Genomic DNA, 12,839 nt, shown 5'->3' with positions numbered 1-12,839 from the left:
ATATCAATGAAGAAATCCTACAACCACTAAAATCTGACACTGCTCCAGTTTTGTTTACATTTTGTGAAGAAAGAAGTTGTGCTGGTTTTCTTCAGAGGTTTTGTGTTGATTCCTTCAGTAGTTCTTGGTGCAGCGCCACCACAGGCGACAGGGGAAACAGGTTTTTCAGTTAGTTTGGTTCGTTTGACAGTGAGTGCAGTGTGATGGACCTTACCAGAGGGGCTGCTTTTCCATTGGCTGATGCCCATTTTACGTGGTCATGTGCGTGGCCGTCTCACAAACACATGCTTCCCGTTAGCTAAGTACAGCATAATGGCAGAACTGATACAACTTCTACACCTTGAAGCCTGTCTGCTACACAGTCTTATGTTAGCTAAAGAGATCAACATGCAATGTGTACTCTATCTGACATTCACTAAAGATTTTATTTTAGCAGAAAAGGCTTTGGATTAAACTGTTACTCGTGTTAGCCACTCTAGCACCAAGTACAGCTAGTCAATCAACCATCGCTGTGCTCAGGGAAGCGCTGATTAATAATCGAGAAATAAATATCAGGCCTGGAAACTTGATATTGTAACGGACTGAATGTTATGTTTTTAACATAATCTTTGCTCATCTTGCGGGGAGCAGGCGGTTGCCACGGTAACAGGTGTGCTTAAATTACAAAAAGAGAGCGAGAGTAAAAAGGTAGGAGTGGTTTTGAGTTGATCACCTGTTCGGGTTATTTTACCTTTGCTGTGGCGCATTACAGCCGCTGTACTGTAGTTTCTAAACGTTGGACTAATTACCTTGTTCGTTTGTGAGTTTATGTCATTAACAACAAACATCAAATAGAACAAATATATATATTATAAAGTTAACTAATATTATTAAGGTATGTATAAAGAATTATTATAAATTAATAAAATTAATACTTAGACGACATGGAATATTTTAAATAGGAAAACTTCTAATAGTAACAATTACCCACAGTATTTTATAGATAATTACCAGAATATTACCACTATGAAGAATATTGTAAATAAATTCAATAGTTATTTTGTGAATATAGAACCACACTTACAAAAATACCTGATAAAAACAGCAACTATTTTAATTATTTTGAGAGTAATGCAAGTTCAATGTGTTATTTGCTGACGACACAAATATTCTATTCTCTGGTGAAAATTTACAACAATGTATTTCCGTAGTTGCCTCAGAAATCAGTAAATTAAAGAAATTGCTTGACAATAACAGGTTATCACTAAATTTAGACAAGACTAAAATCATGTTTTTTATAAACTATTACAAAAAAGCTCAAATTCAAGTTCAGACGGGGTGTGACTCTACAAAGGGTATATGTTGATACGTTTCTTGGTGTAATAATTGATGAACAAAATTAGTTCTAAACCACATTTTAAACATTTACAGAATAAGCTATGTAGAAGCATATATTGATGTCTGGCTAAAGCTAGACATATTCTGAATAAGAAATCACTTCATATTCTATATAACTCTCTGATTTTGCATATATTTAACATATTGTTCAGAGGTGTGGGGAATTAATTACAAAGTTCTTTACAACCTCTGAGTATCCTACAGAAATGAGCCTTTAGAATAATGTCAGTTTTTATGAGCACACAAACCCATTATTGTTCAAATGTAGAATTCTTAAATTTGAAGATCTGGTGGAATTTAAAATTGGTCAAATTATGTTTATGGCATCAAAGAAACTGTCATTTGAGCACATAGAAAACATGTTTTTTTTAAGAGGATTTAACTTAAGAGGTTACTCAAACTTAAGGAATCGTAGTATATGCACAACATGAAAGAGCTTTTGTATGTCAATTCATGGTGTAATATGCAACAAGTTAAATGAGGAGTTAAAACAAAGTAAAAATTTAATACAATTTAAGAGGAAGTAAAAGGATGTCATTTTCACAAGATATAGAAATATGGGTGAGAGTTGGCACAAATTATCTAGACATGTTTACATGTGCAAGTCTTCCCCTTTCTGTGCTTCAGACTATTGATCCAGAACAGCAGCTCACCTGGGAGCATTCCAATCTTGAGATCAACAGATCTAAGAACCGCTATGCAAATGTTATTGCTTATGACCACTCCAGGGTCGTCCTCACACCGGTGAATGGTAAGCAACACGGTTTTAGATTTTAAAGTTTAAAGATATTAAAGTGTAAATATCTGCTTTCAACTGTACGATAGTGGTAGAAATTGAAATCAAGTCATTAAAAAAAGTCAAAAGAAAATTTTAAACTATTTTTGCTTCTTACAATGTGATCCTTCTTGTTTTCTCCTGCAGGAGTTCCAGGAAGCAACTACATTAATGCCAACTATATAAATGGCTATAGGAAACAGAATGCTTATATCGCCACACAAGGGCCACTGCCAGAGACAATTTGTGATTTCTGGAGGATGGTATGGGAGCAGAGGAGCTGCACAATTGTTATGATGACCCGTTTGAAGGAGACGTCAAGGGTGAGCTTCTTGTGGTTTGATTTTAAGCAGAACAGTAATGAACTACATGTAGTTCTTTGGCTTTTAAAACCCAAAGTACAGCATGTTCTTTGAGTTTTTTCTTCTAGTGTGTCTTTTTTCCTCTTGTGTTCAGCATGTCCTCAGTTATCTACAGAAATACTATGTGCATTCAGTGCTTTTCGCATGAATAAGTAGAACACATACAAGGGTTATTAAATAGCCTTTATTAAATTTCAACAATATTTCTCATTGTATAATGTGTTTTGTTCAAAGCTCTGACTCTGGTCAGAATTAAGCATTGGGGCTTGTAATGACATTTTGCTGTAGTGAAAGGGGAGAAAATGCAGGGTGCATTTTAGTGGTACACCAAAGACTACAATCACTTGCAGAGAGGTTTGAAATGAAGACTAACTTGGCAAAAATATATCTGCTACTTTAGGACAACTATACTCAGTTCTCCACAGAACTGGCCTTCTTGTTGTCTGTGGTCACGCTCATGACCAACAGATCTTTTTACCCACACATCCCTAGAGATTTAGAAGTATTAAATTTAAAATGTATAGAACGAGGAAAGCTATTATCCAAATGATCCTTTTAAGACCTGAGACTCGGGCTACTTCTTTCTGCATAGCTATCTTCTGCCTTTCCAGGTGGCACACACCATTTCTTCAGACAACCTCTGAACGACAGTGCATGTATGAATTGATCTAAAGAGGAAAATGAGACAACAAATTGGAGAAATATATCTTAATACACCCATCCTTAAGTGTGTGGAGAATTTCCTCCATGCTTCTTCTGTGAAGTTTGCAACTGTTTGCTTGTTATTTTCTTCTTGTGTTCAGCATGTCATCCATTATCCACAGGAAAACTATGTGCATTCAATGCTTTTTGCCTGAATGAGTAGTTAAACCTAAAGTATGTATCCATCTTTCATTTTTCACTGATTTTTTTGGTTTTACAACTTAGAATTTCTCCGTCAGAAAGGAATAGTCTAGACTGTTGCCTATATCTGTTTTTCTTGGTGGATATGAGTTATTGGAACAATTCAGTGCTTGCTATTTCAAATTCTGACTCACTATTTTGCAGGCAGGGGAAGGAAGGAGCGCTGACACATCCATTAGAAGGAAGCAAACGCACCCAGTATAACACTTGCATTCTATTTGTTGAGAGGTTGCCAGGCGACTGTACTTTTCTGTTCCAAGCACCAGCAGAATTAGCAAGATTCTCAATGGCAGAGACTTTTGCAAGTGGAGATTTGATTCAAGCAGACAAGGTTTGAGAAAGCACCGTGAATATTTGAAAGAGAGCAGAAGTTTTGAGTACAAACATTGCAAATTTTGAGAAAAAAGACCTGAAGTCCTGCTTCCAAACTGAAAATGTAAGAACAAGTATTTTGCGAATAAGAGACATGAAATTCTGCTTTCAGACTGAAAATGTGTGCTCTCAAATTATGGCAGAAAAATCCCCCCATATTTTGTTAGCTCCGATCCTCGTCTCCTCAGTTAGGTATTTACAATTATTGTTCATTCTTTGTTGGTGATTGTCAAATATTATTGATCTTTGTGTTAATATGAACAGAGAGTTCCTCTTTCAACTCATGAAGAGCTGTCGTCAGGGATTTTAATGTTGCTTACTTAGCAACATTACAAGAGTTGGCCAGTTTGAGACAGAAAGCAATAGAACACCATTATTTTTAAAGTAGAGAAAAGATCTGAATCTTTTTATTCTGTTTAAGCAGTTAAAGAGCTCACAGACACACAAGTTGCACATGATACAAACACCATAAAGTAAATTTAAGGTACTGTTTTCTCTTGTTGTGCAGCTATTGAAAAATGGACATGTTGCAGAGTGGGGAATGAATAAAATGACCAGATTTTGCATCACTGGCATGTTGTGTCTTTAGCTTAGCAACAACTGACTTAAATGCACTGCAAGCAACAGAGTACTTCTGCTTCTTCTTTTTCCATACATGTTTTGCGGTTTGCTATTTACTGTTTTCAAATGACAATTGTTGATGTAAGAAAAAATGTGTGCTTGCTTTTCATTGTCTTCTGTATGCCTGTTAAGTGTGACCAATACTGGCCTAGTCGTGGTACAGAGACATATGGAACGATTCAAGTGACCATACTGGAAACTTTGGAATTGGCAACTTATGTCACAAGAATATTCAGCATTTACAAGGTAAAAGCATTTTATGTATTTCAAGTATGAATATTTTGTAATCTTTTCTTGATGAGGAGCATGACTTCCAAAAGTCATTTCATGAGATATAGTGCTCCAATAAAAAACAAATAAAAAATAAAAATGATTGGACATGCTTAAAGAATATTCAATTAGGTTTATTTATTAAGGCACTAATTCAGTAGTGTAATTTCAAGGCACCTAAAAAAAAGTAATTTCAATTCAATAACATGTACATTCCAATTGATCCTAATTATCAAACAGTACATTAAGCTGAGTTAATTATTCAAATTAGTTAGAAAAGTTTTTGATCTAAGGAAAGTCATTGATTCGCATAGTTCCTGCACTGTTGTTCCATTGAGTTCCTAATGACAATAGGCTCAGAGCCAAAAAGGGTCATGTGACAAAGACTATTTTCAACCAAATCAGTATGTCTTGATTACTAAACATAATAGCCTGTGTTTGCAACAAATTATCACTAAAACCCATTCTGCTGTTACTGTAGAGTATATTGTACATTTCTTCATGTGTACAATATTCAAATAAATGTAGACTTAGGCCCTGTTTACATGATCCAATGAAAATGTAATTTTTGTTTAGTTTCTGTTAACACATTTACATGAAGACATTCTAATTGCAATCTTTGTTTACACAGTAACGGTACACATCAAAAAGATGTAATGCTCTCACCATGGCACTAGTTGGTGCTAGGTTCTTTGAAACTAAGTGTGCATGTGTTTAAAAAAAAAGTTCCACTTGAAAGCACATCGGTTCACGTTTCTCCATCAGATACCATTCCCCCAGATACTGGGGAAAACACGCACTATATGCGTCTGATTAGGGCGCAGTTGGAAAAAAGTGGGATAACTTTGCTGAAACACGTTGTTTGAGGTTGAGTCCGTAGTTCTCTAGATAAGAGCCCTGAACAAACACACGTGTATTTTGCCACCTGGGCTGTGCGGAGCGGTGAAGAGACGCTGAGGGAACCGTATCTGATGGGGAAACACAAATTGTAGTAACACCAGCATTGTCAGTAGTTTCTTCTTCTGTGGATTGTAGGAAACAGCTATGTTTTGCGTCATACTATGCATAAGCTAGGGATTCCCTTACAGAACAGATCCATTTATTCTGTTAACAAGACAACGAACATTTTAGAACCATTGCACTCATTTTCAATCTGTGCCATCAGAGAAAACATTCGGTGGTTTCATGTAAATGTACAGTACAAACACAACAAAACCCTTTCATTTTCACCAGAAATTGTTGTCATGTAAACAGGGCCTGAGAACTCTGTACAAACTAAGTCTCCTTTTGAACTTGACATCAAAGGTGTATATCTCTGTACTGTAACAGAATGAATCATGTGAGAAAAGAGAAGTGCAACAGTTGCAGTTTCTAGCTTGGCCCGATCATGGAGTGCCTGAGCATCCTACCACAGCACTGGCCTTCCTTCATAGAACTAAGTCATGTAATTCACCAGATGCTGGTCCTATGGTGGTTCATTGCAGGTAAACAATTTTTTTCTTCATCAGTGAAGTTTTGAACACTAAATCTTGTTGAAGTGTCTGAATTTCCTAAATTTCTGTTGTTCTTTGTAACCTGCTCCATGTTCTGTATTAGTTTGTGTTTCCAATCACAAATGACTCCTGTTAGCCTGACTATATACTGTAAGTCAGTGTGTCCCAGGGTAGCCATAATTCACCATCAGTGTGTAAATGTGTGTGTGAATGCGTGAATGACATAATGTAGAGTAAAATGCTTTGGGGTTCTATGGATTTGATAAAGTGATATTGTAGTCGCTCTCATCCGACTCATCTGCGGTATGTACTCTGCGTTGTGTGTAATAGGCAAAGGGAACCAGGAGACGAGGACACCAGGGTGTATTGCAGCAGTAGGGCAGGTTTATTTTGTTTAAAACAAGAATATTTCAGCACTCCAGTTCTTGGGCTCTGGCTTTCCCACACACACTGTAAAAAAAGAGGATACTTTAACGCTAGTTTTGGACAAAACGTTTGGCTCTTTTCCTCTCTAATTTTCCCGGATCCTCGGCGAGTGGCGGCGTGCTCTAAAGTGAAAGCAACAACAAAGCGTGTTGACGTCACAGATCACAGAGTTTAATCTCATACAAAGCAATCAACAACAAAGCTGCAGAGGAACAGAGATATGCATTTTTCTCATAAAAATAAAGACACACAAGGGGAAACGAACACGAAACAAAGACAAACAAACAGCAAAGACGTCTTTGGAGAGAGAGCCAATGCAAAAAAAGCAAAAAAGTGGCAACTTTCTGCAAATTCAGTGGTGACACTAGATTTCATATTGAGTGAGTGTTTTTCTATTTAATTTATGCATTCTAGCCGTTCCTCTTGTTGACCAACTGGAAGCTCCCAGAGAAACTTGGAACTCCCCTCAATCTACGGCCAAGATCAAAGGAACATCTGTCTTCTGACGAGACAAAAGAGCGGATAGCTGGCCCTGACCCCCTGTGGCTCCCACGGTCATTCTGAGTACAGAACGACCTGAGATAAGACCTCACAGATACCTGAGAAATCTAAAGTCTCTGTCTCCCAAGGAAAATGCAAATTTTATGGCTTCGCCTGTGGCCTGGCCTCACAGTGGGGGTCCCATTGAGAGATCTCCCTTAATCTGCATTTGGTTCCTGTGTCTCTGAATGCTTACCCCTCTGGTTTAGTTTTAAATGCTCAACACAAACCTGTTCAAAATAAGAGTGTTCCATATATCTTTTAAGATTAACTGTATTAAGCACCAAAATAATCATATTTCCTTAACAACACCTTAACCAATCAAAAGAACAAAAATGACCACATTGGCACAGTAAACTCAATAAATGTTATTAACATGGGAAGTAAGTACCCAGTACAGTGCTGTGCTAAACATAAAACAGTTGGGGAACAACATATAATAACTTGTGAGTTTGGCAACCATACTTTTAAGGACATTTTGAATACTTTAATATACAAACAGACGACAGCTTTGTAAGCTTACCTCTCCCCAGCGCAACTTGGCGCGAACTGAGGAGGGCAGCGCGAACACACAGGATATGAGGAGAGACAGGAAACAAGAAAATAAAAGCTTTTCCGCCAAAATAAAATACAATTCAAAAACTAAGAAAAACAAATATACACAGGTAATGAGGATGGATTTGAGGTGAAATATAACCAGTTTTACACACTTGCTACAATATGACCACTGACCATAACTGTCTGACACAAAATCAGACAAAACCCTTTAAATTTTTGATAGGTTAAGATTTTTTATAGATTTTTTTTTTACTTTGAAATTTCTAAGTGCAAAAAATATTGTGCCATTAAAAAACTGAACAAAGAATGCTTACTTTCTTGATAAACAACATTGGACTGAAACTGAGGCACACTTTTCAACAACATAAGCAGTGTTTAATGAATTAAAATTTGTGTTATTTTAGGCCTGTTGTGATAAACAATAAATCGCATGATAAATGAAAGTTATCGACCTCATTTTAATTATCAGCTTTATTGTTCCTGCCTTTTTCTCTTTCTATTGATGACACTGAATGAAAAAAGGCTCAACTCCGGTGCTCTCCACTGACCCTCCCCTCCTCATTCCCTAGTGTAATGCCCAGTTCACACTGCACGATTTTAGAATTGTCAGCCGATGTTGGCCCATTTTGAAAACCTGAGAGACCACAAACTAACAGACAAAAAACTGCAGGTAAAACGGGTTCAACCTGCAGTGTGTCCAGCTACACGGCAAGAGCAACACACCACACACGAACCTATTTCTCTCACCAAAATTTAGATTTCACTATATCACACGTGAATTTAGAGTGAACAAACACGTCTGATGACGTAGAAGCAGTAGCTATAGTTTGTGATCTTATTTTAAGCGATAAAAGATGTAAGAAAAGGCGTTGGATAAAAGAGTGGTGGATTAATTTCAATTTCACTAAGTCTAACACAGAAGCTGTTAGAGGTGCTGATGTTTTCAGCAGCAAGAGGGGCCCCAAAGTCAAATTCTGCTCCAGGCCTCATACAGCCTTGGACCGGCCCTGCAAGATGAGTTAAATCTGTTGCACGACGGGCAGAGATACACAACAAACGGGAGATTTAATTTAATGCTCCTAATGTGGCTTTAGTAGCTCTATTATTTAGTGTCTGTTGAGTTTTTAATAAGATTCACAGAAAATACTTTGTTTGCTCAAGTTCATGGGACGAGTTTTTCAGATGGCCGTGCATGTTAACTCTGGCTGACTAAGTAGATCACGGGTCTCAAACTCCAGTCCTTGAGGGCCACTGTCCTGCAACTTTTAGATGTGCCTCTGCTGCACCACACCTGAATAGAATAATTAGGTAATTAGCAAGGACTCTGGAGAACTGATCTAGACAAGGAGGAGGTAATTAAGCCATTTCATTCCAGCGTTTTGTACCTGTGGCACATCTAAAAACTGCAGGACAGTGGCCCTTGAGGACTGGAGTTTGAGACCCCTGAAGTAGACAAAGCATTTGGTATGGTTTTATGAATCATGTAATCGAAAAAATAATACTCAAATAAAAAAAAATAAAACCAAGTGTGACTAAGAGGGTATAAATGCATAAACTAGAAACCTATCTGTTAGAAATAAATGTGCTCCACGAGTGAAACTCTCAGAACAGATATACAGTATATACTGTATATACAGTATATATATATATATATATTTGTTTTTTTCCAAAATCATTAAGTTTTCTAAAAATAGAAACAACAATAATACACTGGGGGAAACCATGAGTTTTTGGTGCAGCGCCAATGCTGCACCAGTTCCACAGGCGATGGGAGGGAACTGGTTTTTGAGTTAGTTTGGATCGTTTGACACAGTGCAGTGTGAACTCGAACCACAGCAGCTGAAAATGTTACAAATGTTACAATGTGGTCGTTAATCAAACCGAGTGGACTGGAGACGCAACAGTGAAGCATCTATAAGAAGAGACAGAGCAGACTGTACTTCTTGAGGAACGTAAGATCCTTCAAGGTTTGCAGCAAGATGCTGCAGATCTGTTGTTGAGAGCATCATCTTTACATCCTTCATCTGTTGCGGCAGCAGCATCAGAGTCAGGGATCTAAAAAGGCTCAACAGCCTGATAAAGGTTGGTTCTGTTCTGGGGACGACTGTGGAACCTCTGGAAATGATAATGCAAAGAAGGGTTCTTCATAAAATCAAGAAAATTATGGACAATCCTGACCATAATCTTCACAAGACTATCTTGGGAAAGTTGAGCATCTTCAGTTGGAGGCTTCTTCAGGTTCAGTGTGGTACAGACCAGTTCAGGAGATCTTTCCTGCTGACCGCCATCTTCAATGACTCTTTGAAGAATCTTGATGAGCTACAACAACATTTAGTTTCCCTTTGGGAATAATAAAGTATTTTTTTAATTTGAAATCAGACCCGGGAATCCATTCTTTGTGTCATCTGCAGAGGAATTTTTTACTTGATGACGTCACACGCTTCTGGCTTGCTACGTCAGAGAGCGCACAGGCGTGGTTTGTTTTTTGTTGCCAGCCCATGGTGATTGTAGCTATTAGCTAGATGGTGATATGATCAGGAACAGCCGAGGGATTACACATTTTTGGGTTTAGGTTTAATAGTTCCTGTGAGGGACACAACGCTGGCGGAAAAGTGGCAGCGGTGGTGGCTACGTCAAGGTCTGGAGAGAAACTGTTTGAACAGTGGACCTATCAGGTCAGGTCAGTCAGGGCAGAGTGGGTCAGTAAGGGAGGGGCCAAGAGAGAGTAGAAAATAGTGAAAGCAGCACTGTGCAAAAAAAGCAAGTTGTCACAACACGAGTTTATTAACAAAACTAATTCACCGTTACAGTTAAATACTTTAATCATTAAACTCATTAAGCGAGAAAAACTAGAAAAAAAATATGATTACGTTAATTTGGAGAAAACTGCAAAAATATCAAAGCATTGAGAAAAAATTATACCATAATATCACACTTCACTATAGACCTTGAATGTTGAGAAACCAGATTTTTTTTTATAAGAACTTGGAACTGAGTCCAAATTAGCTTTCAGCTTATTTAGATTAATTTATACCAGAACCTACTGTGAATTTATCACATAGCAGCACCAGAAATGTGTAAAGAAAAAAAGCATGAAATAATCCATAATGGACACTGAATTCTCCTTAGATGTGGGTGTGTGCTTGCATGGTTGTTTGTCTTGTCTGTCTCTGTATTGCTTTGTGATGGACTGGTGACCTGTCCAGGATGAACCCCGCCTCTTTCATGTTGAGCGCTGGAGATAGGCACCAGCACCCCTGTTGGCCCCACTAGAGATAAGGGTGTAACAAAATGGATGGATGGGTGGATTTATTTGATGGACCCATAGAATTACTTATAGCATCATCACAATTCAATGTGAATAAGACCAAGGTTTGTGTCAAAGGGTTTTGTTGGTGAGTCCGAAATACCTCTGAAATAGTTAAAATTGGTTTAGACTACCGTATTTTCCGCACTCTAAGGCGCACCTAAAAACCTTCAATTTTCTCAAAAGCCGAGAGTGCGCGTTATAATCTGGTGCGCCTTATATATGGACCAATATTGAGCCACAACAGGTCTCGCAACTACGGTAAGCAGCCGCCGACTTCATTTTCCCCCGTAGAAGAAGAAGCGCGTGGTGCACGCTGGGTTTTGTGTAAAGACCCCAAAATGGCTCCTATTAAGAGACACGCTTACGACGCAGAGTTTAAGCTCAAGGCGATCAGTCACGCAGTAGAACACGGGAATAGAGCAGCAGCGAGAGAATTTAACATGAACGAATCAATGGTGCGGAAGTGGATATATATTGTGATTGCACTAACATTTGATTTACCGTAACAGTATCAGACTGTTTTTTACGTGTTTATTGAATCGAGGAAAAGTTCCCCTCCACTATATGTTATACCTTGCTGTTGTTAAAAGATAAACTGTGTTACGAAAATACCACGTTCCTTACTTTACCTCGGGGAAAATAATAAAACAGCTGTTTATTCATTTTGGAAATGAACGGAGTTTTCAGAACGCTGGTTTGTAATCTATTAATAAAGTTTGACTGACCTATCTGACTATTTTGTTGACATTCCCTTTAGCGCAGTTCCGTCTAATGGATGCATAACGTAACCCCAGCATCTACTGTAGCGTCTATTCTATGCGCCTTATAATGCGGTGCGCCTTATATATGAAAAAAGTTTTAAAATAGGCCATTCATTCAAGGTGCGCCTTATAATGTGTTGCGCCTTATAGTGCGGAAAATACGGTAATTGACAATCTTGGTATGTTTGCCAAAAAACTGTTTTCACAATGCAAAACACAAAACATTATTTTCAGAAAGTAGTGTTTTATTATTTTTGCCTGAATTAGATTTTCCCCTCACAGATCCACAACTTTTCCATCAGGAAATAGGCATACACGTGTTTTATAATTGAGGTGAGAAATAAGTAATTTTAGCAACTGGTCAAATACAGAAGATGCTTTTTGTATCCTAGATTAGATTTACATTAGGATTTATTTGTTAGTTAAATGTTTGCTAAATAATCTGCATACACAATGTAAAAATGTCACATTTTCCCTCAGGGGATTTCTGTTGTGGTCAAATATCAAACCAGTGTCATTTTCTGTTTTCCTCTTTCTGTTTTTGTATGCCAACAGTGCTGGCGTTGGGCGCACAGGCTGCTTTATTGCTATTGATGCTATGCTCGAGAGGATGAAATACGAAAGGTCTGTCGACATATATGGTTATGTGACATGCATGCGAGCTCAGAGAAACTACATGGTACAAACATTGGATCAATACATGTTTATACATGAAGCACTTCTGGAAGCTGCAACATGTGGCAAAACAGAAGTCCCGGCCCGCGGTCTGTACACCCATCTCCAGAAACTCACTCAAAATGTTCCCAGAGAGAATCTTACTGCCATGGAACAAGAGTTTAAGGTTAGTTCATTTTTGCTCTAGGATGCTTAAAAAACATTGTAATCAGGTCATTTCAAAAATTAAATGTACAGCTTAATGTTTTATTGCCATTTCTAATACTATTCAATTCAATTTTGTTCAGTTTATTTATATAGCAATAATTCATCAATTTAATCTGAATCCACTTTACAAAATGTGTCAATTTTCCATCGAACCTATACAGTAGAGTATGCTCAGTTAATTATTCAAAG

At 37.7% G+C, this 12,839-nt stretch overlaps 1 protein-coding gene across 1 annotated transcript in view; it reads left to right on the top strand.

Annotated features, from left to right (window-relative positions):
• Window positions 1–12,839, top strand: part of LOC102227210 (receptor-type tyrosine-protein phosphatase F-like) — a 157,482-nt gene that overhangs the window by 128,002 nt on the left and 16,641 nt on the right. Inside the window, exons 19-23 of the mRNA XM_023329083.1 lie at window positions 2,005–2,128; window positions 2,300–2,475; window positions 4,537–4,656; window positions 6,010–6,164; window positions 12,324–12,609. Coding sequence (XP_023184851.1) covers window positions 2,005–2,128; window positions 2,300–2,475; window positions 4,537–4,656; window positions 6,010–6,164; window positions 12,324–12,609 — 861 coding nt within the window. The remainder of the gene's footprint in view (window positions 1–2,004; window positions 2,129–2,299; window positions 2,476–4,536; window positions 4,657–6,009; window positions 6,165–12,323; window positions 12,610–12,839) is intronic.

This window comes from Xiphophorus maculatus, chromosome 23 (assembly GCF_002775205.1).
Source record: "Xiphophorus maculatus strain JP 163 A chromosome 23, X_maculatus-5.0-male, whole genome shotgun sequence".
Taxonomy (NCBI): domain Eukaryota; kingdom Metazoa; phylum Chordata; class Actinopteri; order Cyprinodontiformes; family Poeciliidae; genus Xiphophorus; species Xiphophorus maculatus.
This window is presented reverse-complemented; position numbering and strand designations above follow the sequence as displayed.